Source organism: Rhinoraja longicauda, chromosome 15 (assembly GCF_053455715.1).
Source record: "Rhinoraja longicauda isolate Sanriku21f chromosome 15, sRhiLon1.1, whole genome shotgun sequence".
NCBI lineage: Eukaryota > Metazoa > Chordata > Chondrichthyes > Rajiformes > Arhynchobatidae > Rhinoraja > Rhinoraja longicauda.
This window is the reverse complement of record NC_135967.1, coordinates 37,981,012-38,004,268: the sequence shown is the minus strand read 5'-3', so window position 1 is coordinate 38,004,268 and position 23,257 is coordinate 37,981,012. Positions and strand designations below refer to the sequence as shown.

Genomic DNA, 23,257 nt, shown 5'->3' with positions numbered 1-23,257 from the left:
AAAATCTCCTGATTAAGACTTTCCTTTTTCAGTTGATGAATCAATGTTCCTCCATGTTGAACATCATGGGAAGAGATCCTCCAATGGAGTTCAACATTGCTTAGAAGGTACTCAGATTGGGGTCTTCAATGTCCTTTACCAAGAATGGTTCGGTGGTATCATCACTGACTGGATCGGCACAGTGACGCAGCAGTAGAGTTGCTGCCTTACAGCACCAGAGACCCTGGTTCGATCCTGACTATGGAAGTACGTTCTCTCTGTAGCTGCATGGGTTTTCTCCAGGTGCTCTGATTTTCTCCCCCACTCCAAAGACATGCGGGATTATAAGTTAATTGGCTTTGGTAAAATTGTAAAATGTCCCTGGTGTGTAAGATAGTGTTAGTGTACGAGGTGATCGCTGGTCAGCGTGAACTCTGTGGGCCGAAGGGACTATCTCTGCTCTATATCTTTAAAGTCTAAAGACTGATCGAGCTGAATTCCAGAGATGAACTGAAAGTGACTGTCTTTGCTTTCAAGGGCATCCTGGTAAAACTGAAGTCCATGGATATTAAAGGCCAATCATTCTGATGGTTGGATTAAGAACACACACACAGGAAAGTTGTTGTACTTGTTGGAGATCAATAACTCGAGTGCCCAGGGCAGCATTCATGGAGTTCATCTGAGCAATATCGCAGGGTTAATCGTTGACTTCTTCATCAATGACCATCCTATCACTACTTGGTCAGAAGTAGAGATATTTGTTAATGGCTGTACCTCATTCAACTCTATATGCAACAGCTCAGAAAATGAACCCTGCATGAAGCTGGATCTGGATGTGATTCAGACAATGGATGGAAAGGGGCATGGAACACTCATATCAATAGAGCAAAAGTGAGTCTGAACACCTGCCCTTTATATTCAACAGTACTTGCAGGCCAAGTCCCTCATCATCAATGTTGGGTGAATCAATATTGACAGGACGATCAATTGAACAGGCCGCGAATGTATTATAACTAGAGACGGTCAGAGGCTGGGTTTCCCGTGGTGCGTGACTCAACCACTAAGACTTCCCACCATCAAGGCACCATGTCAGGAGTGTGATGGAAAACTCCACTCTTGCCTGGACAACATCCTAAGAAGCCCAACAATGTGTAGGAAAAGCGTTGAGGCCAAAGCATGCCTCCCAATTGGAAAAACAATAAACTGCACATGTTGTAATCTTGAGCAAAGCACAAAGTGCTGGAGGAACCATGTACATGAGAAAGCATCTGCGGAGGTAATGGACAGACAATGATTTTGGCCAATACCCTTCCTCAGTCTGAAGAAGGATCCTGGCCCGAAACATCATCTGTCTATTCCCTCCACAGATGCTGCCTGACCCGCTGTGTTTCTCCTGCACATTGTGTATTACGCCTCCTGATTGGCTCCCTACCCAACACACTAAACATTCATTTATTAGCTTTCGTTTAGATTTTAGAGATGATAGCAGCAGTGAGAACTACAATTATATCTTACTAGCTTTGTTACTTTTATTCGATTGGTACAATTTTTTATCCTTGGATCAATAGACAATAGACAATAGACAATAGGTGCAGGAGTAGGCCATTCAGCCCTTCGAGCCAGCACCGCCATTCAATGTGATCATGGCTGATCACTCTCAATCAGTACCCTGTTCCTGCCTTCTCCCCATACCCCCTCACTCCGCTATCCTTAAGAGCTCTATCCAGCTCTCTCTTGAAAGCATCCAACGAACTGGCCTCCACAGCCTTCTGAGGCAGAGAATTCCACACCTTCACCACTCTCTGACTGAAAAAGTTCTTCCTCATCTCCGTTCTAAATGGCCTACCCCTTATTCTTAAACTGTGGCCCCTTGTTCTGGACTCCCCCAACATTGGGAACATGTTTCCTGCCTCTAATGTGTCCAATCCCCTAATTATCTTATATGTTTCAATAAGATCCCCCCTCATCCTTCTAAATTCTAGTGTATACAAGCCCAATCGCTCCAGCCTTTCAACATATGACAGTCCCACCATTCCGGGAATTAACCTAGTGAACCTACGCTGCACGCCCTCCATAGCAAGAATATCCTTCCTCAAATTTGGAGACCAAAACTGCACACAGTACTCCAGGTGCGGTCTCACCAGGGCCCGGTACAACTGTAGAAGAATTGAATCAATTCTTCAATCCTGGATTAAAATCTACAGGCCTTCAATCTCTTCAGCACGGCTCTATGAAGTAATGGCAGTGTTCAGGAGCAAACTAAACTAAACCAAATTCAATAGTCTGTGCCTTGAATATATTATGTGAATGTATATTCGGAAACCTTTAAAATAATTCAAAAGGTTTTCAACCATTGAGTGAAGAAATGTTTTCCTCGTCTCAAACATAAATGGTCAGCACCTTATTTTGAGACTTGATGTGCCCTCTCAGGCCTCTCAGCATGACATGTCATTCCCATTCTTGTGTCTCTTATCAATTGTTCTGGATAAATTATTCTTGTCTATCAAATATTCTGGGTCTTGTATCTTAAGCCAAGGATCTGAAATATATATATATTTTAACATGTCTGTTGCTGCAAGGAGAAAATCAAATATATCATTATTGACACACTTATTATTTAACTAACCAGTTTAAAATCTGAACCCTTGGCAGAGTCCAAGGAATATGGCTTCGAGCATGGTTATCTCAACACAGTTAAAATCACTGACACTTTAACTGCAGATTTGTCTTAACTGTAAAATTATAAGATAAATATTGGATTTGCTGCAATTGTATATATTAGATCTGCCATATATTTCATTTCCCAACAACAACTGTAATATCAACTTTAACAATGTTGACCTTCTTAAATTGATGTTTCCATCACTCCAAATGCTGAAAATGTTAACCCTTTATGAGCAAAATTGAAATAGGCTGATCAACTCATGATAATTCCTTTATGTTAAGCGTATACTCAATAAGCCAACAAATCAGTTTTACTGTGTAGGAAGGGACTGCAGATGCTGGTTTACACCGAAGATAAGACACAAAGTGTTGGAGTAACTTAGCGGGACAAGCAGCATCTCTGGAGAAAAGGAATAGGTGACGTTTCGGGTCGAGACCCTTCTTCAGACTCTATGTACACCAAAGATAGACACAAAAATCTGGAGTAACTCAGCAGGACAGGCAGCATCTCTGGAGAGAAGGAATGGGTGACGTTTCGGGTGAAGACCCTTCATCAGACTGGTTAGGGATAAGGGAAATGAGAGACTACATTTTAGTTGATATTGATGAATGTGAAGTTTAAATGTGATGTTACAGAGGTTCTTTTGCAGAAGATGTAAGCACTAAACTTGGAACTATAAATAAACGTGATTTTTTTTTTCCTTAGCAAGGTGAAAGATTTTACAAGCAGGGAATAGAACACTTTTTCCTGTTTAATGAAAGTGACTTCACCAATTGTATGGAGTGCTGTGTGATGTTTGGGCAATGTAACACGGTGAGATCAGAGCACAGTTTTCTTTGCTTTGTACTTTCCATATTTGGAACCCTGCGCCAGTATTAAACAATCTTTCTAAACATTGCCGAGTTTGTGGTGGACTGATAGTTCTGATTGTGTCTTTGCCACAGCTTCAAAGGAATGTCCCCTCTGTAATGCTGTTCCATTCTCTCATGAGCCAGTTTGTGACAGCTCTTTGAGGTTACTGAGTGTTTCTCTTAACTGTTGTACTATTTCCACAGGGAAATTAATTGACATTGTTCAAACTTAATTAATTCAAGATACCAACAGCAATGTAGTGGAAAAGAAAGGCCTTTTATTTCATCCTTTAATCTAGATTTCAATTTGGACCCCCAGAAGATGATAGCCATTGTTTACCATCTGTTTCATTTAAATTAATGCCTCAAATGTGCTAATTAATGTTCCTTATCTTTGCAAATATTTGTAATTGAACAATCTCATAACTGCACGTATTTCCACAATGTTTAAAAGACCATTTTCTTAGATATCTGTGACTGACATTCTCAAAGTTGCATTATTTTAAAAATACACATCACTAAGTTTCATTAAACTGAAACCATCGCCTTACATGAAGAAAGTTTTTCATCCTGAGAAAGAGGTCCAATCTGAAAGGTATGACTCTACCAACAGATAGAAAAGATCCCTTTGCAGGAGTTGGAGAACAGAGAATTCTTGCAGTTTCCTAAACATTATGTCCACACAATTTATTAGTAGCATATAGTAGGGGAAAACTTATCCTTAAAGTATTCACTTTAACTCTGATAATATAACTATATATTTTTATAATATTCCGCAGAATTGGTCTTTTGATGTAAATATTAAATCAAGGCACTAACTGCCAGCTGAAGTTGTTATGAAACTCCAGGGCATTCTTCTTAGGAGAGGAATTCATCTTGTGTCCTCTCCCACATCTGTCTCTAAATCATATAATTCAAGAACAGATTATATGGGGAACCTTTTGCCAACTCGCCAGGTGCACTTTGGTTGATGTATTTGCTTTACCACATCAATGACTAAATTTCAACCATAATTGACGATGATTAATTGTATGGAGTGCAATGAAATCCTGAAGGCATGAAATTTGTCCAAATATGCAAGCTTTATTTTTCAATTAACATCCTTCTCTCCTGCAGGTATCAATTTATTGCTAGGTTCAATCGCAGAGCAATCCTCCAATATGTCCTCAAGTAACAATTCTTCATTGAGTTATCGAGCCACACAGCACGCAAACAGGCCCTTTGACCCATCTCGTCCATGCTAACCAATATGCTCCATTTTAGCTAGTCCCAATTGCCCTGCCTTTGGTCCATGTCCCTCTAAACCTTTCCGATACTTGCACCTGTCAAAATGTATTTTAAATGCTGTTATTTTATCTGCCTCAACTACTTCCTCTGGCAGCTCGTTCCATATATCCATCCATATATCATGAGCAAATTCAGGTAGTTACAGAGCTATTCAAGCACAGAATAGATTAAAATCGAGCTTGATTCTATCTTTAAAATTCCCAGAACTGGATAACAATCAAGAATGAAATCCTCCAATCCTTAGTAAGTGAAATTGAAAATCTGCAAATGTTGGAAATCTGAAATAAAACTGATAACATTGGAAACACTCGGCAAATTGGGCCATATCTGCTGGATAAGAAACAGACTCAAGGATGAGTCCCACCCATTCACTGCCTCTTCTCCTTTCTCCCCCCATCAGTCAAGGTTGGGGGTTTTAAGGAATTAAACCTTAGATTCAGGGATTCAGGGACAGATTCTGAGACAGTTTCTTCTTGGTTGTTATCAGGCAACTGAATTATCATATCAACAACTAGAGTGGTCCTAAGCTGCTGTCCACTTCACTGGAGACCCTCGGACTATATTTGATTGGATATGACTTTAATTGGATATGAGAAAGGTACAGCAGGCAGGGAAGAAAGCTAATGGCATGATGGCCTTCATTGCGAGAGGATTTGAGTTTAAGAGCAAGGACGTCCTACAGCAGTTGTACAGGGCACTGGTGAGATCACACCTGGAGTATTGTGTGCAGTTTTGGTCCCCTAATTTGAGGAGGGACATTCTTGCTATTGAGGGAGTGCAGCGTAGGTTCACCAGGTTAATTCCCGGGATGGTGGGACAGACATATGATGAAAGAATTGGTTGACGGGCTTGTATTCACTGGAATTTAGAAGGATGCGAGGGGATCTTATAGAAACATGTAAAATTCTTCTGGGATTGGATAGGCTAGACGCAGGAAAAATGTTCCCCATGTTGGGGGAGTCCAGAACCAGGGGTCACATTTTAAGAATAAGGGGTAGGCCATTTTGGACTGAGATGAGGAAAAACATTTTCACCCAGAAAGTAGTGAATCTGTGGAATTCTCTCCCACAGACGGCAGTGGAGTCCAATTTACTGGATGCTTTCAAGAGAGAGTTCGATTTAGCTCTTTTGGCTAACGGAATCAAGGGATATGAGGAAAAATCAGGAACGGGGTACTGATTTTGGATGATCAACCATGTTCATATTGAAGCAGAGATTTGCATGCATCTTGTCTACTGCAGTCTGCACTCTCTATGTGGCCTCCTCTACAACTTGGAAGCCACACGCAGACTAGGCAACCAGTTTGCAGAGCACCTGCACTCTATCCATAATGGCCATCTCAAGCTCCCAGTTGCATGTCCTTTCTACTCTCTTTCCCATTCCCACAGCAACCTGTCCATCCTCGGTCTTCTTCACTACCAAGGTGAGGCACAATGCAAACTAGAAGAACGCACCTCATATTCCACTTGGGTAGTCTACAATCTAATGGCTCGAAGGGCCGAATGGCTTACTCCTGCACCTATTTTCTATGTTTCTATGTTTATCTTGCACTAATCTTTATTCCCTTGTTCATGTATCTGTACACTGTGGATGGCTTGCTAGTAATCATGTATTGTCTTTCCGCTGACCGATTAGCACACAACAAAAGCTTTTCAATGTACCTCAGTACACGTGACAATAAACTTTTTCTATTCTCACACATAGAGCCTGATCTGCTCAGTAGTTGCAGCATTTTCCGACTTCCTCTCCCTAACTGAGGTTAATAATACCTCAGGTCTCAGAAAGGATCCCAACCTGAAATATCGCCTCGACACAAAATGCTGGTTTAACTCAGCGGGACAGGCAGCATTTCTGGAGAAAAGGAATGGGTAACGTTTCGGGTCGAGACCCTTCTTCAGACCCAAAACGTCACTCATTTGTTCTCTCCGGAGATGCTGCCTGTCCCACTGAGTTACTGCAGCATTTTGTGCCTATCTTCAATGTAAACCAGCATCTGCAGTTCTTTCCTACACCTGAAATATCGCCTATCCATTTCCTCCAAAGATGCTGTTGAGTTACCCCAACACTATGTGTGCTGCTTAATAATGCCAATTCCACTTCACTCACATGGAGATCAACTAATTCAGACAACGCGGCCAACCTTGGATCTTTCTACTCTGTTATGTAACCAATTGAGCTACAAGGAAAGCTTGAGTGAAGCTTATAATTCATTGCTTATGTTTGCAGTTAGACTTTAGATTTTAGAGATACAGTGTGGAAACTTGCCCTCTGGCCCACTGAGTCCGCACTGACCAGCGAACACGCTGCATACTAGCACTATCCTACATATTAGGGTAAATTTACAATTTTACCGAAGCCAATTAACCTACAAATCTGCACGTCTAGGAAAAAAACCAGAACACCTGGAGACAACCCATGCGGTCCCTGGGAGAACGTACAAACTCCATACAGACAGCACCCATTGTCAGAGTCGTACCTGGATCTCTGATCGCTATAAGGCGGCAACTCTAGTGCTGTGCCACTGTGCCACCCCAGTAGCTTGCTCTATTTATTCCAGAGATCATTGTACAAAGATCTCACTCACCTGACATCACAGCCTGCTAAAATTGCAAATGTGACATTGTTCATTCTGCAAACATTAGTACTGGAACACCAAGCATTACTTAACTTCTACGATCTGGAAGGCAGAAAGAAAACTGTACCACTTTGGAGGTCAAATTGTGATTTTGAACTGTGATGCCATGAAGAAGTTTAGACTAAAAATCTGCTCAGAAGCGCAATCTAGGATAAGTAGAAAAGTGTAGCAACTCTGTCCATGGGTTAATTGTTCTTTCAAACATGTTTGTTCAGATCTAAATACAAGCAAGCTGTTCTAAGTTTAAGCAGTTTGACTAATTACAGTACTTTCCACCCGAATTCCTACACATGCAACGAAATTCCCTTCATCACTTCTATGCTCAGAAATAAATACTAAATCAATACCACAAAAAAAACATAAAGTTTAGTTTAGTTTATTATGGTTACATGTACCGAGGTAGAGTGAAAAGCTTTTTGTTACATGCTATTCAGTCAGCGAAAAGACTATACATGATTACAATCAAGCCATCCACAGTGTACAGATACAAGATAAAGGGTGTAACGTTTAGTGCAAGATAAAGTAAGAAATGCTGCTGTCAAAGTAAAGATTTGAAAGAGTGGAGCAATTGTAATGGATGATGACAGATGCACTTCTGGGACCAGCACGCAAAGAATCGCCTGGCTTTGGTGCCATCTTTGAATCAAGTAAATAGTGTTATTGTAATAGTATTATCAATGTTGCAACCTGTGTTCAATAGTACATCTCTGTCCTCTTTTGGCCAGGCCTTGCACAACCTTATCAGAGCACTAGAAATATTCCCTCCCCCCCCCACCTCTCCCCAACATTCAAATAAAGTATCACAAGAAAACATGCATCCTGCACAGACGGTAAAACACAACGTGCTGCAGTAACTCAGCGGATCAGGCAACATCAGTGGAACTCCTTGAGTCTGAAGAAGGGTCCTGAACTGAAACATCTCCTATCCATTCCTTCTGCAGATGCTGCCTGACCCCACTGAATTACTCCAGCATCTTGTGTTTTCCTCGAGATTCCAGCATCTGCAGTTCCTTAAGTCTTCACCATGCACTGACAGATGGCTCTAAATTGTAATTTGTTTGCATTTCCCAGAGTATTTGGTAGATTTTTGTTGAGCTGTTACTTCATGGTTGGCTGCCTATATCCTGGAGTGAGATATGAACAAGTACTTTGAGAGCAACTGCATTCTGGATAGTAGGTTGCTATTTCCAGGATCAGAATCACCTATGAATCTTTCAATCTGCTTAACCCAAGCACACGACGACAAAAGTAAAGACTGATGAATAATTTACAATGATATATTTCCTTCGCTGCTCACAAGACACTGAAGCATTGATATCCAAGTAATTGGATTTTTTAAGTTGTTATTAGACAAAAGCAATATCCAAGGCGTGTACAATGCGTCCACATACATCAGTCAGATTAGTGTTCTATTGATGTTGGGTAAAACCTAGATAAATCTTTGTATAGAATCATGGCTCTCCCTGGTAGAGCAGCCAAACCCTTGGATTAGCATCTCATATGAAACATAATTTATACAGATGTGTAACACCACAGTATTTCATCAATAATGTGCTGGATTGTGCGATTATAGCCCGTAGTGACCCACAAAACAATCAACTGTCGACATATGAATTGAGTCACATCTAATACTCAATGCATGAGGATATAGAACTAAAAGTTAATCAATAGCCTCTTCACATAATGATTGAGGAACTACAACTTCTAATTTCCCCTGTGCAACATTTGTTTAAACACCTCTCTCAACACCATCCTGGGACCTCTGCAGCCCTTCCAGGTGAAGCAGAGATTTGCATGCATCTTGTCTACTGCAGTCTGCACTCTCTATGTGGCCTCCTCTACAACGTGGAAGCCATGCGCAGACTAGTCAACCGGTTTGCAGAGCACCTGCACTCTGTCCATACTGGCCATCTTGAGCTCCCAGTTGCATGTCCTTTCAACTCTCTTTCCCATTCCCACAGCAACCTGTCCATCCTCGGTCTTCTTCACTGCCAAGGTGAGGCCCAATGCAAACTAGAAGAACGCACCTCATATTCCACTTGGTTAGTCTACAATCTAATGATATGTACACTGCACCAGGTCCACACCTCCATGAAAATGACAACACAAGTAGATAGAGTGGTAAAGAAGGCATATGGTATGCTTCCCTTCACTGATTGGGGTATTGAGTATAAGAGTCAGAAAGTCATGATGCAGCTCTTTAAGACTTTCATTAGACCATATTTGTAGTATTGTGTGCAGTTTGGCTCTCCATATTACGGAAAGGATGTTGTAGATCACAGGTAGATATTCCGTCAAGAAGATTTTTATTACATTGGCCTTCATCAGTCAGCGAATTGAGTATAGAAACTGGGACTTTATGTTAAAGTTGAACAAGATGTTGGTGAGACCACACTTGGAGTATCGTGTTCAGATTTAGTCACCCTGCTTTAGGAAAGATACCATTAAGATGAGAAGATTTGTGAGGATGTTGCCAGGACTCGAGGGCTTGAACTATAAGGAGGGATTAGGCACACTAGGACTTTATTGTTTGGAATGCAGTAGGCTAAGGGGTGATCTCAGAGGGGTGGGTGAAATCATGGGGGAAATAAATATGGTGAATGCTCAGAGTCATTTCCCGGGGTAGGGGACTCACGACAGGTGGGCAGAGTTTTAAGTTGAATGGGGAAGATTTAATAGGAACCTGAGAGGCATCTTGTTCACACAGAAGGTAGTGGCTATCTGGAATGAGCTGCCAGAGGATAGTAGTTGAGTACAATAACATTTAGAAGATATTTGGACAGGTACATAGTTTAGAGGGATATGGACCAAATGCAGCCTGGCTAAGAGGGGACTTCTTGGCCAGCGTAACTGAGTAGGGCCAAAGGCCCTGTTTCCATGCTGTATGACTCTTGGACTCCATCAATGTAAGGCCTACAGATAGCAAGTTCAACACTTGAGAAAGTTGGTCTTCACATAGTTTGTGTGGTCTACTACTGTTCTAAAAGATCGAGCAATTCACAGTCCGTGGTTGGACTTCTTTAAGCACTTATCCAGCTCTTCCTCATCCCCCCGCCATACCATAGTTACACCTTCCTCAATCCTATCCTCAATATCAGAGGGTCTGTAATAATCACCTAACCTCACCCACACGCGCAGCCCAGTTACAAACTTTACCATCCTCCCTGTCTGGCCTAACCTCAATGCCAACCTCCCTGGGTGACCTTTCTATAAACACTCACTGATCAGTCACCTGATCAGACACTTGGGGTGGCACTGTGGCCCAGTGGTAGAGTTGCTGCCTTACAGTGCCAGAGATTCGGGTTCGATCCTGACTATGGGTGCTGTCTGTATGGAGTTTGTACGTTACCCCTGTGACCACGTGGGTTTTCTCCAGGTGCTCCTGTTTCCTCCCACACTCCAACGACGTACGAGTTTGTAGGTTAATTGGCTTTGGTAACATTTTAAATGTCCCTAGTGTGTAGGACATTGTTGGTCGGCACGGACTCAGTGGGCTGAAGGACCTGTTTCCACAATGTATCTCTAAACACTAAAGTCTAATAACCTCCTAGCTTTGACTGACCTATTGAGTCAGTTCCCAGCCTGATCCCCATTAATCTCCCTGCACAATCCCATAACAGCCACTTGACCTGACCCCTCTATCAACTACCTGACCCAACCCCTCTATCAACTACCTGACCCAGACCCCTCTATCAACTACCTGACCCAACCCCTCTTTCAACTACCTGACCCAGACCCCTCTATCAACTACCTGACACAGACCCCTCTATCAACTACCTGACCCAGACCCCTCTATCAATCACCTGACCCGGACCTCTCTATCAACTACCTGACCGGACCTCTCTATCAACTAATTGACCGGACCCCACTATCAGCTACCTGATCCAGACCCCTCTACTTGACCCCCATCAACCTCGCTTTCCAAACCCTCAAACAATATTCCACCCTGATCCTTCTACCAACTTGGACCGCTTGGTCCAACATGACCTCCATACATGTTACCTTCCAATCGCTCGCTCCTCAATGATCCCCAGCCTGAACAACATTCCCCCTTCTCATTCCCTTACTGATTCCCATGGGGCTCTTTCTCTCATGACAGCCCCCAATAAACACATCCAAACTTCAATTATTTGATTTCCTTTCTGTTTTTCATTATGACAGATGGTCCGAAGATTTGACCTTTCCCTTTTGAGCAGTGAACGATATCTGTGCCTGATGACCCTCTCCATTTTGCAATAACATATGTCCAAACAAGTATCTGTTGATCCTCCATATACCAAGAGTTTAGAGCAACCAAACAAGCTCCATTCAATTTTGTAAGTAACAACTTCAACCCGAAGCAGGACTGTGGCGTGGAAGTCTGTAACATGGAGACATGTGCTGGAAGCTTAAGAAAACACAAAGTGCTGGAGTAACTCAGCATCTATGGAGGAAATGGACAGGCAACGTTCTTCAGTCGGAAGAAGGGTCCCGACCCGAAACGTCCGCGACCCTTAGATGATTCTACGAACTCCACATAAGGATGCCGAAGATATTCCGAGAAGGATTCCTGACAATAACTGGGGTCGACAAAATGTGTAGGAAGGAACTGCAGATGCTGGTTTACACCGAAGATAGACACAAAAAGCTGGAGTAACTCAGTGGGTCAGGCAGCATCCCTGGAGAAAAGGAATAGGTGATGTTTCGGGTCAATATCCTTCTTCAGAGAGTCCGAAGAGATTGCTGCCTGACTCACTGAGTTACTCCAGCTATTTTGTGTGTATATTCGATAACTGAGGTCCCTGTTCCACACCAGCTGGTAAAGTTGTTCATTGGGTGTATACTGAAAATTAAGTAGTGGGCAATATACTGCCACAGTGAATACAGCAATCCCCTCTGTGCAGAATGGAATATCACAGATGTTTGCAAATGCAGTTTAAAAATGAATACCATAAGTTACTGATGGGTCAGCCACACTAACAAAAGAGTCATAGTCATAGAATCATACAGTGTGATAACAGTCCCTTTGGACCAACTTGCCCACGCCAACCAACATGTCCACGCCAACCAACATGTCCCATCTACACTAGTCCCACTTGCCTGCGTTTGGCCCATATCCCTCTAAACCTGCCCTATCAATGTACCTGTCTAATTGTTTCCTAAACGTTGCAATAGACCCTGCCTCAACTACCTCCCCTGGCAGCTCATTCCACACACCCACCTCCCTTTGTGTGAAAATGTTACCCCTCAGATTCCTATAAAATCTTTCCCCCTTCACCTTAAAAGTAATGCCATCAGTCATCAATGGGTTAACCACACTAACTGGCTAGTCTACAATGGTTTGCAGTCTACAGAATTTGTCCGTAAACTATCAATGAATTTGGCATTTAAAAAGAATAAATATTATCATCACAGTAGAAATAGGTAATAAAACTTTCATTGTTACCATTAGTTTTCCCTGAAACCTTGTTAAAACATTTAATCTGATTGAGTTAATTAAAGCAACAGTTCAAAATATTGAAACAGATTCTTTCTGCGTCTCAATTAGCTGTGATCATCTGTGATGGATAGGGAACTTACAACTGATTTACTACTTCACTAATATTAGAAAGAATTGTTCATGGGGAAATCTAAATGTACAACAGGAAAAGCTTTATGGTACATCAAACACTGGCTTAATTCCTCATGTAAAACTACCACCTTAATGCGTAATCTTCTTAAAAATTTACCTCCATGGCTGGGAATTATCTTTTCAAACCAACCTTTTCTGTCTCTGATTTTCCAAACATTTCACATCCACTTTCTGCTTTTTGTTTCCTCTGGTCTCCGTTATTCTGCTGTGGAGTCATGATGCTGACTCTCTCCTTAGCTGCACATGTTTCTTGCTTCCCATGTCCAACGGGAGGAATGATTTGTGCAGCGTGTTTCCTCTAGCAATCTGCATAAATCCCCCTGATAATGATCTGACTGGACCCGCTGTTTGATCTCTGGTGAGAGTTGCACAGTTTTTCTTTTCCACTGAGCTAGGACAGCGTCCTATTCTGATCCATGGGCCGTTCCTCCTCACTGACTAAATAAGGGCATCCTCATCCAGCTGAGCCTCATTGACTGTAACCCTTTAGTGCTGAAGGCATACAAGTTCTGGCTTACCAGCACACATCCCACGTTTAAGCAGGGACGTTTTGAAGAATGTTTCTTTTCTTTTTCAGCATTTACCCTTTTTACTTCTAATATTGAAACTAATTAATTAAATTAAATTAAATTAAGAAATTCTGATCACAGTCCTAGAATCCAAAAGTGTTAACTTACTAATAGAAGTTCTCTTTTGCTTCAGTAGCTCTCAGCTCCATACTTAGTGAGTAGGTTGCAAAAAGCGGAACGGAAGGATTTGAACTATTCCACTAGATATCGATAGTGATGACAGAATGGAGGTATTCGGTGAGATCAGGATAAGGTTTGAGTGGTCTGCCCTCTGTGAATGAACTGCCCATTGACACTTCAGGGTCAGTATTATCCCCCGTCTCCCCTGGCCACGAGTCTGGGAGGTTGGTATCAGTCAGCTGGTTTATCCGCTGGTGAGCATACCAAGCCTTCCTTCTGGAATTTCAAACTGCTCCCCTGAGCAGGCATGGCCAGCTAGAGAGAGCAGGAAAAGAACTAATAAATAGTGTTTTGAACATAGCTTCTGGTGCTTCAGATCAACATCTGGATCATAATCTCCCATCAAAGTAAACACTCGCCGGGTCAAAAGAAGACGGATTGCGATGATCTTTAAACTGCTGATTGAGATGAACATATGACTGTCCTGTATTCTTGTGGAAGTTGTTATATAGTCTGGGTTGTACACAAGGGGCGGCACAATGGCGCAGCTGGTGGAGCCACCGCCTCACAGCGCCAGAGACCCAGCTTTGATCCTGACCTCAGGTTGCTGTCTGTGTGGAGTTTGCCCGTTCTCCCTATGACCACGAGGGTTTCCTCCAAGTGCTCCAGTTTGCTCCCACCTCCCAAAGACGTGCGAGTCTGCAGGTTAATTGAGTTCTGTAAATTGCCCCTCGTGTGTACAGAGTAGTCGATAAAATGGGATATTATAGAACTATTGAGAATGAGTGATCAATGGTGATCGATGGTCACGTGGACGTGGTGCGTTGAAAGGCCTGTTATCATAAGTTCATGTTCATAAGTTATAGGAGCAGAATTAAGCCATTCGGCCCATCACATTTACTCCATTATTCAATCATGGCTGATCTATCTTTCCCTCTCAACCCCATTCTCCTGCCTTCTCCCCATAATCCCCTAGCACCCAGCAAAAATCTGTCAATCCTCGCCTTAAAATATCCATTGACTTGGCCTCTGCAGCCTTCTGTGGCAATGTTATCCGCAGATTCACCACCCTCCATCTAAAGAAGTATCAATGCTGTACCTTTCAATCGATTCAATCGATCAACTCTATCAATCAATTCTAGAAACAAGACTATTTAAATAGTGCCTTGATGAAATCACTAGTGTGATGCATGAATTATAATTTCCACTCTGCATATAGCATGTCCCCTGAAACAGCAATCCGATAAAGGCCAGCTTTGGTTTGTCGGGTGTTGTTTGGGGGATAAATCTTAGGTCGGGTCATCTCGAATCATCCAGGCTGCTCGGAAAGCCTGAAGGCACAGCTTCATATTCTGGATACTGAGTCATAGAGCCATAGAGTGATACAGTGTGGAAACAGGCCCTTCAGCCCAACTCACCCACACCGGCCAACAATGTCCCAGCTACCCTAGTCCCACTTGCCTATGCTTGGTCCATAACCCTCCAAACCTGTCCTATCCATGTACCTGCCCAACTGTTTCTTAAACAATGGGATCGTCCCAGGGTCAACTACCTCCTCTGGCAGCTTGTTCCATACACCCACCACCCTCTGTGTGAAAAAGTTACCGCTCAGATTCCTATTAAATCTTTTCCCCTTGAACCTATGTCCTCTGGTCCTCGATTCCCCAACTCTGGGTAAAAGACGCTGCATCTACCCGATCTGTTCCTCTCATGATTTTGTACACCTCTATAAGGGTGGGACCAGCTGACCTTCAGTACTCATGAGGCATCCTGCAGGGCAAAGTAAGTTCCAAACAGGGACCCTGAGGGTCCACAGCTCCCCACCCACAAAGGAGTTTTGAACATTTAATTATTTAGTTATTGAGTTTGGTTTATTGTCACGTGTATCGAGGTACAGTGAAGAGCTTTTATGTTGCCTTCTATCCGGAAAGACTACACGATTACAATCAAGCCAATCAAATCTTTATTAAAGTCTCCAATAGTTAGAGATTTTTAAAAACTGTTCGAGTACATTTGAAAGGTCAAGAAAACAAATGTGAAACAAATTAAAATGCTTGCAAATAATTTTTTAAATGTTAAAATAAATTAAGATAACTCAAGTGAAACCGCTTTACACAGGATAGGCAACCATGCATCCGCTCGGCCAGTGGAGTTCCTCCAGCCACTTCCTTCATCACATCAGTGCTCTGCATTTGGCTCAACGGTGGAGGTGATCAGATACACCGGTATTTGAACCCCTGCACTGGAGATGAAGGTCAGATGCACTGGTATTTGAACCCCAACACCTAGCTGAGCAGGAGGAACAGATAGATCAGCCATGATTGAATGGAGTAGACTTGATGGGCCGAATGGCCTAATTCTACTGCGATCACTTATGACCTAATGACATTATGAGATCAGATGCACCAATGTCTGAATCCCAGCACAAGAGATGAAGAACAGATGCATCTGATTCTGAACCCCAGCACGAGAAGGGGTCAGATGAACCTGATTCTGAAGCCCAGCACCAGAGCAGGAGATCGGATGCAGTAGAATCTGAACCCCAGAGCTGAACACATCCCAAGATCAGAATAACTATTGGTTCAACCCATTGGATGCAACACTGGAGTTCTCTGTTGTCTCAATAGCACTCACTCTACGCTTGGTGAGTTGTGTATCAGAGAGATTCCACAATGAACAATTGAACTATTCCTTTTCATATTGAGTCAATGATGACAGAATGATATTTGGTACGGTCAGGATAAACCTCCATTGCTCTGTTCTCCATGGGTCAACAGCCTACTGGCACTTGAAGGATGGCATCACCTAATCCCACGGCCGAGAGCCTGGAAGTCAGTTTGCTGGTTTATTCGCTGATCATTTTTTCTTCCTGGAATTTTAAACAGCTTCTCCAAGCTGGCAGTAAGCAGCAAGACGACCAGCAAAAGAGAGCTTCATTGCAGTAGCAGCACTGTAATATTTTATACAGAAACATAGAAAATAGGTGCAGGAGGAGGCCATTTGGCCCTTTGAGCCAGCACCACCATTCATTGTGATCGTGGCTGATCATCTACAATCACACACACAATACACATTATCTGAGAGCAGACATAGTCTATAACAATGCAGCACTTCCTCTGGAGTGTCAAGTCAGAGTTTTAGTATTCATGTGTGCAGGGCGGGAAATGAACCCGCAACCTCTAGCTGAATTTTTGGAGTGCCGCCGACTTAATCACCACTGGCACAGGTGTTCATGAATGGTGCCATTTTATTTTTATACGACACGGGGATATTCATCTTCCTCAAGAATTTAAGGGTTCCCCAAATCTCTAGTTTATAAAAAGAAACTGTTACCCCATACACAGGAAATTCAAGAATGTGAAGACTGACCTTTGAGCCTCAGTGTGAACAGGAAAGCTGAACTGGATGACTGGCGTGTTTGGATTTGGCTGTGACTTTTATACCAGAGTATTTAATTACATCTTCCTGAGGCAGTGTAGAAAACAGTGTCCAATTTCACTTCAAGCTGTTTTGTGTGATTCATATTTCTTTGCAAAGTTCCAAATCCCATCTATTTCAAGAAACAACTTTAGGCAATTTTGATGAACATGACGAGCTTTATGAATTATGCTACAATTATGCTACCTACTTTTCGGCCCACCGAACCCCCCCCGACCAACGATCCTCACACACTAACACTATCCGACCCAAGCTAGGGACAATTTACAATTTTACCAAGTCAATTAACCTACAAACCTGTACATCTTTGGAGCGTGGTTGGAAACCAAAGCACCCGAGAAAACCCAGGCAGATCAAAGGGAGAACGTACCAACTCCGTACAGACAGCACCCGTAGTCAGGATCAAACCCAGGTCTCTGGCACCGTAAGGCAGCAACTCTACCGCTGCACCACTGTGCCACCCTATTGTCGATACCATTTCACAAATATAGAGTGCAATATTGGCTCAGCCAGGTTTGCGAGTTTTATTTCTTTAGAACAAAGCACCAAGGCAATTTCCTTGTATGTTTACATACTTGGCTAATAACATTTATTCAATTCAATTCAATTCAAGGATGCGGTTGTGTAGGATCTACAGGCTGCTTAAATATGTGGTAACAAGATGGACTTGTCACCAACTATTATCCACCATCATTAAACCCTTGAATTAGAATCATAGACAAAGACACTTGAATCAATTTTTAATCGGTCAACTCTTGCCATAAATTGAGCATTTGTGAATCATTCAAAGTAAACAATATTTTAAGAAAGTATGCAATAAAATTAACATCAACATTCACTTTGCAGGGAATCTGCCTATTCTGGGCACAGTCTTGCTTTCCAGAGGATAATATGTATAACAGGAAAGGGATTTGGATTCCTGTCAGCAGTATTCACAGTAATTATAAGAATTATTCATAAGTAGGTTATTGAATGTGTGGAGGTCAGATTGATGTGTAAATCCAGAGAACTGTTTGGAAATCACAACCAAAAGCAACAAAGCCAAGTCCAGTACTCGCGAATTGAAACCGTGGTTTTATTGAAACCTTTACTTTAGACTTTAGAGATAGCATGGAGACAGGCCTTTCGGCCCACTGAGTCCACAGCAACCGATGATCACCCCGTACACTAACATTACCCTACACACTAGAGGTCATTTCTAATTTTACCGAAGCAATTTAACCTCCAAACATGCACATCTTTGGAGTGTGGCAGGAAACCGTAACGTACGGGGAAAACCCACGTGGTCACAGGGAGAACGTACAAACTCCGTACAGACAGCACCCGTAGTCAGGATCGAACCTGGGTCTCTGACGCTGTAAGGCAACGACTCTGTAAGGCAGTGACAATTGCAGGCCATCGAAACTATCATATTGAAATCATCTCTTCCATTGGGTAAAGATACCCATACCTCTAACGTTGACCAATATTGCACAATGTAGTTGAGCAGCCTGTGCAATTTTAATGCTTTACTTTAGACTTTAGCGGAAACAGGCCCTTCAGCCCGCCGAGTCCATGCCGACCAGCGTTCAACCCACACACTAGCACTATCCCACACACTTGGGACAATTTTACAACTTACTGAAGTATTGAAGCAGGCCCTTTGGCCCACCGAGTCCATGCCGACCAGCGTTCAACCCACACACTAGCACTATCCCACACACTTGGGACAATTTTACAACTTACTGAAGTATTGAAGCAGGCCCTTTGGCCCACCAAGACTGCTCTGACTAATGATCATCCACACACTAGTTCTATCCTATGTACTAGGGACAATTTACAGAAGCACAGAAACAGGCCCTTTGGCCCAATGAGTCCGCGCCGAGCAGCGATCCCCATACATTAACACCATCGTACACACACTAAGGATAATTATACCAAGCCAATTAACCAATAAACCTGCACATCTTTAGAATGTGAGAGGAAACCAGAGAACCCTGAGAAAACCCATGCAGGTCACGGGGAGAACGTGCAAACTCCCTATAGACAGCATCCGTCGTCAGGATCGAACCCGGGTCTCTGGCGCTGTAAGGCCGTGACTCTACCACTGCGCCACCGTGCCGCCCATTTGCATTGAACTTTCTTTCACCTCCTTCACCCAGGCAAACCTCAGGCCAATTGTAGATTAGATGAGATTGATTTAGATCAGGAACAGACAAGGTGCTCAGTTTGCCTTAACTCAGCAATGCCTTTACCTTTGGTTGAAAAATACAGCAGGGAAACGGGCCCTTCGACCCACCGACCATCAATCCCCCATTCACACCAGTTCCATATTATCTACTTTCGCATCCACTCCAATACAACCAATAATTTAAAGAAGCCAATTCATCAACAACCACATGCATCGTTGGATGTGGGAGGAAATTGGAGCACGCAAAGGAAACCCATGTGGCCAAAGGGAGAACATGGAACTCCACACACACAACACCTGAGCTCAGAGTTGAAGTTGTGTCTCTGGCGTTGTGAGGCAGCAGCTGTGTCACTGTGCTTTCTTGTGCCTTTGAAGATAACTTATTAGGTGCACATTCTTTGGAAAACAACCCGTTTGCCCAGAGCACAACTTCACCACCATTAGATGATCCCCATTAAAATTCTTCAAAATGCCCATTATTCATTTCCGAGTCGTAGCAACTGTGGAATTATATGACTACCAATTCCAGTCTTGTCATTGTCCAGTAAATCCATGCATACTGCACAGCAAGTTTCAGATGCACTACTTACCTTTCCTCAACAATTTTAGTTCTTTGTCAGAGAAAAAAAACCATTATGCCCTCCTCTGCTTACGCTAGAACAAATTCAGATTAGGTTTTCGTACATCACTTCCAACTCAAAACCATTTACCAGCAACTTACGAATGTGCAAGAAAAGTGTTTGTTGCGGGAGAGGGTCCAAAAGAGGCAATTGTTAAGAAAGAAATGAAACTTCCTCCAGCTTTTCCATCCTGAAGAAGGGTCCCAACCTGCAAGTGTAGGAAGGAACTGCAGATGCTGGCTTGCACTGAAGATAGACACAAAAAAGCTGGAGTAACTCAGCAGGTCAGGCAGCACCTTTTTCTCCAGAGATGCTGCCTGATCCGCTGAGTTACTCCAGCAGTTTGTGCTTTGCACCTGCAGTCCCTTGTGTCTCCATTTTGTTGCGCTGTTTCTTTCTCGATATCAAATATTGTGCTGATGGCAAAAATAAAAGATGTCATGCACAGAATGTCGCACCTAGGACTTAACTTACTCTGAAGGGCGAGAGGCCTGACAGAATTCCACCAGCCCAAGGGCATGTACTAAGTGTTTTTCCAATCTGTGTGTTTTTACTGTCTTCATTCACTCCCAACATGAATGTGTTCCACAGTGTGAGCTGGTGGACAAACAGGGAAAGCAACAACAACATTCAAAGAAAACCTTTTCAAACAGGAAAAGTAACACCATGAGCGTTGGCACTCTGAAGTGGCTCATTAATCATTTTCAACAATTACTTTTCTTCTGAGCTCTAATCACTAGTTCCTCATGCTGATATATGCAAACATGTTTGTGCAGCCAGAGTGCAATGGGTTGACCAAAAGTTGTTCTGAGCCATCTGTGATTCTACAAGCACTGGAATACTTTCTTAGAAGATCATAAGTGATAGGAGTAGAATTAGGCCATTCAGCCCCTCAAGACTACTCCGCCATTCAATTATGGCTGATCTATCTCTCCCTCCTAACCCCATTCTCCTGCCTTCTCCCCATAACCTCTAACACCTGTACTAATCAAGAATCAATCTATTTCTGCCTTAAATATATCCATTGAATTTGCTTCCACAGCCTTCTCTGGCAAAGAATTCCACAGATTCACCACCCTAGAACCGTCCTATCAACAACTGGACAACAGCTCTGAGCTACAATCTACCTCATTGGAGACCCTTGGACTATCCTTAATCGGACTTTACTGGACTGTATCTTGCATGAAATGTTATTCATGTTATTCCCTTTATCATGTATCTGTACACTGTGGAAGGCTCGAATGTAATCATTTCCGCTCACTGGTTAGCACGCAACAAAAGCTCTTCATTATACTTTAGTACTCCTGACCATAACCCAAACTAAACTAGAACCAAATGGATTTGCTCTGTAATGCATTGTCAGCACTTTTTAAATTAATTCGTGGCTTGATGATATTTATAGAATTATAAGGATTTATTACCCGTATCTAATTGCCATGAGAAGAGGAGGTGGTGTGTTGCTTTCTTGAACTGCAACCATGTGTTTGAGTCCATGTGATAAACAGTAGTCCATGTGATGACCTATTTCCAGCATTGTTATTGAATTGAGACCTCCACAGTTTACAACTAGTGAAAACAAGGGCTGATAATTCATTTCCAGGTGGGGATTATATGTTACTTTGAGTGGAATTTGTAGGTGGTTATATTCCCATTGACCTGTTACTAGGTATTAGAGACCAGAAGTTTGAATGAGTTTTCATAGTCATAGAGTCGTACAGCTTCAAAACAGGCCATTCGACCCAACTTGCCCACACCAACCAACATGTCCCATCTACACTTATCCCACCTGCGTGTGTTTGGCTCGTATACCTTTAAACCTGTCCTATCCATGTACCTGTCCATTGTTTCTTAAACATTGCAATAGTCCCTGCCTCAACTACCTCCCTTGGCAGCTCGTTCCATACACCCACCTTTGCATGAAAAAGTTACTCCTCAAATTCCTATTAAATCTTTCCCCCTTCACCTTAAACCTATGTCCTCTGGTCCTCGATTCCCCTACTCTGGGCAAGTGACTCTGTGCGTCTACCCAATCTATTCCTCTCATAATTTTATGCACTTTGTTGAATTTCTGCAGTACATTTTGTCACACCAGTAGTATGATGAGGAATGTTTAGAGTGATGTATTCAATGCTAATCAAGTTGCTTTGATAACGTTAAGTACATTGAGTACGGTTGAAGCTGTTTTCATTCAGCGAAATGGAGAGCATTACAATTGCTGGAAAGAGAGGGTGAGTCACTTGCCAGAGTTGAAGCCTACTATTGAGACCCTAGTTTACACATGTCTGAACCAATTAAAGTTCCTGTCATTGTGACTCCTTACGCATTTTTGGCAAAGAACCTCAGGAATGATAATATTATTCAATGTCAAAAGGTGATTAGTCTCTCAATAAAATAAGATCTGATCATTGAATTGAACTTCTGGAGTGGAAACAAGCCTGCAGGTTTTCCAAGTCTTACACCATGCAGTTGCAAACTACTTCATTATCCAAGGAATTGCGAATGGTTCTTGATTGTGCAATTGTCCATAGACTTTTCCATATCTGACCTTACGCTAGAGGGAAGGTTATTAGTGAAGATGGTTGAGGCAAGGACACTTTCCCGAGGGACTACTGCAGTGATGTCCTTAACCTGAGATGAACGTCAGCCATAATCATCTTTCTTGGAAATTTGTCATTATTCCAGGAACAGCCGCTGTGGGTTACTCCTGGTACAAGCATGCTTCACACTGGAACCCAACTAATGTAAGGCTCATATAGGCATTGAATCATACAGCACAGAAACAGACCCTTTGACCATCCCGCCTGCCTGTGTTTGCCCCAGATCCCTCTAAACCTTTCCTATCAATGAACCAGTCCAAATCTTCTCACAACCAACAATGACCTATTCTACATTTGCCTTGATCTACAATTTCCTTGATCTCAATTCCCTTTGTCATGTTTTCACGCCTTACACATCCTTATCTATACACGTCCTTATCTATGTACCTCCCAATCCCCTGACATCAGTCTGAAGAAGGGTCTCGACCCGAAACATCACCCATTCCTTCTCTCCAGAGATGCTGCCTGTCCCACTGAGTTACTTGTTCCTCACAAGATCCTTGTCTTCCACAATGTTCTCTGCTCCCTCCACTGATCTCTCCCACTGATCCTCTGGTCAGCCGGGTTCTGGTTCCTTGAGGCCTTCAGCACACTCCTACCCCCAACCTGCACTGATCTCCCCACATTCCCTGAATCTCCCAGGCCAACGGCCTTGACCATCAAACATCTCCAACCGCAGAACATTCCAAGCTACTGACCCAGCAATCACTGAAAG

At 42.8% G+C, this 23,257-nt stretch overlaps 1 protein-coding gene across 2 annotated transcripts in view; it reads right to left on the bottom strand.

The window, feature by feature from the left end:
- Window positions 1–23,257, bottom strand: part of arhgap20b (Rho GTPase activating protein 20b) — a 108,363-nt gene that overhangs the window by 72,764 nt on the left and 12,342 nt on the right. Inside the window, exon 1 of one of the 2 annotated variants that reach the window (XM_078412011.1) lies at window positions 13,159–13,258. The exons of the other annotated variant lie outside the window; for it this stretch is intronic. Coding sequence (XP_078268137.1) covers window positions 13,159–13,245 — 87 coding nt within the window. The 5' untranslated portion in view covers window positions 13,246–13,258. Of the gene's footprint in view, window positions 1–13,158; window positions 13,259–23,257 lie in introns of those variants that run through there. 2 annotated transcript variants of the gene reach the window in all.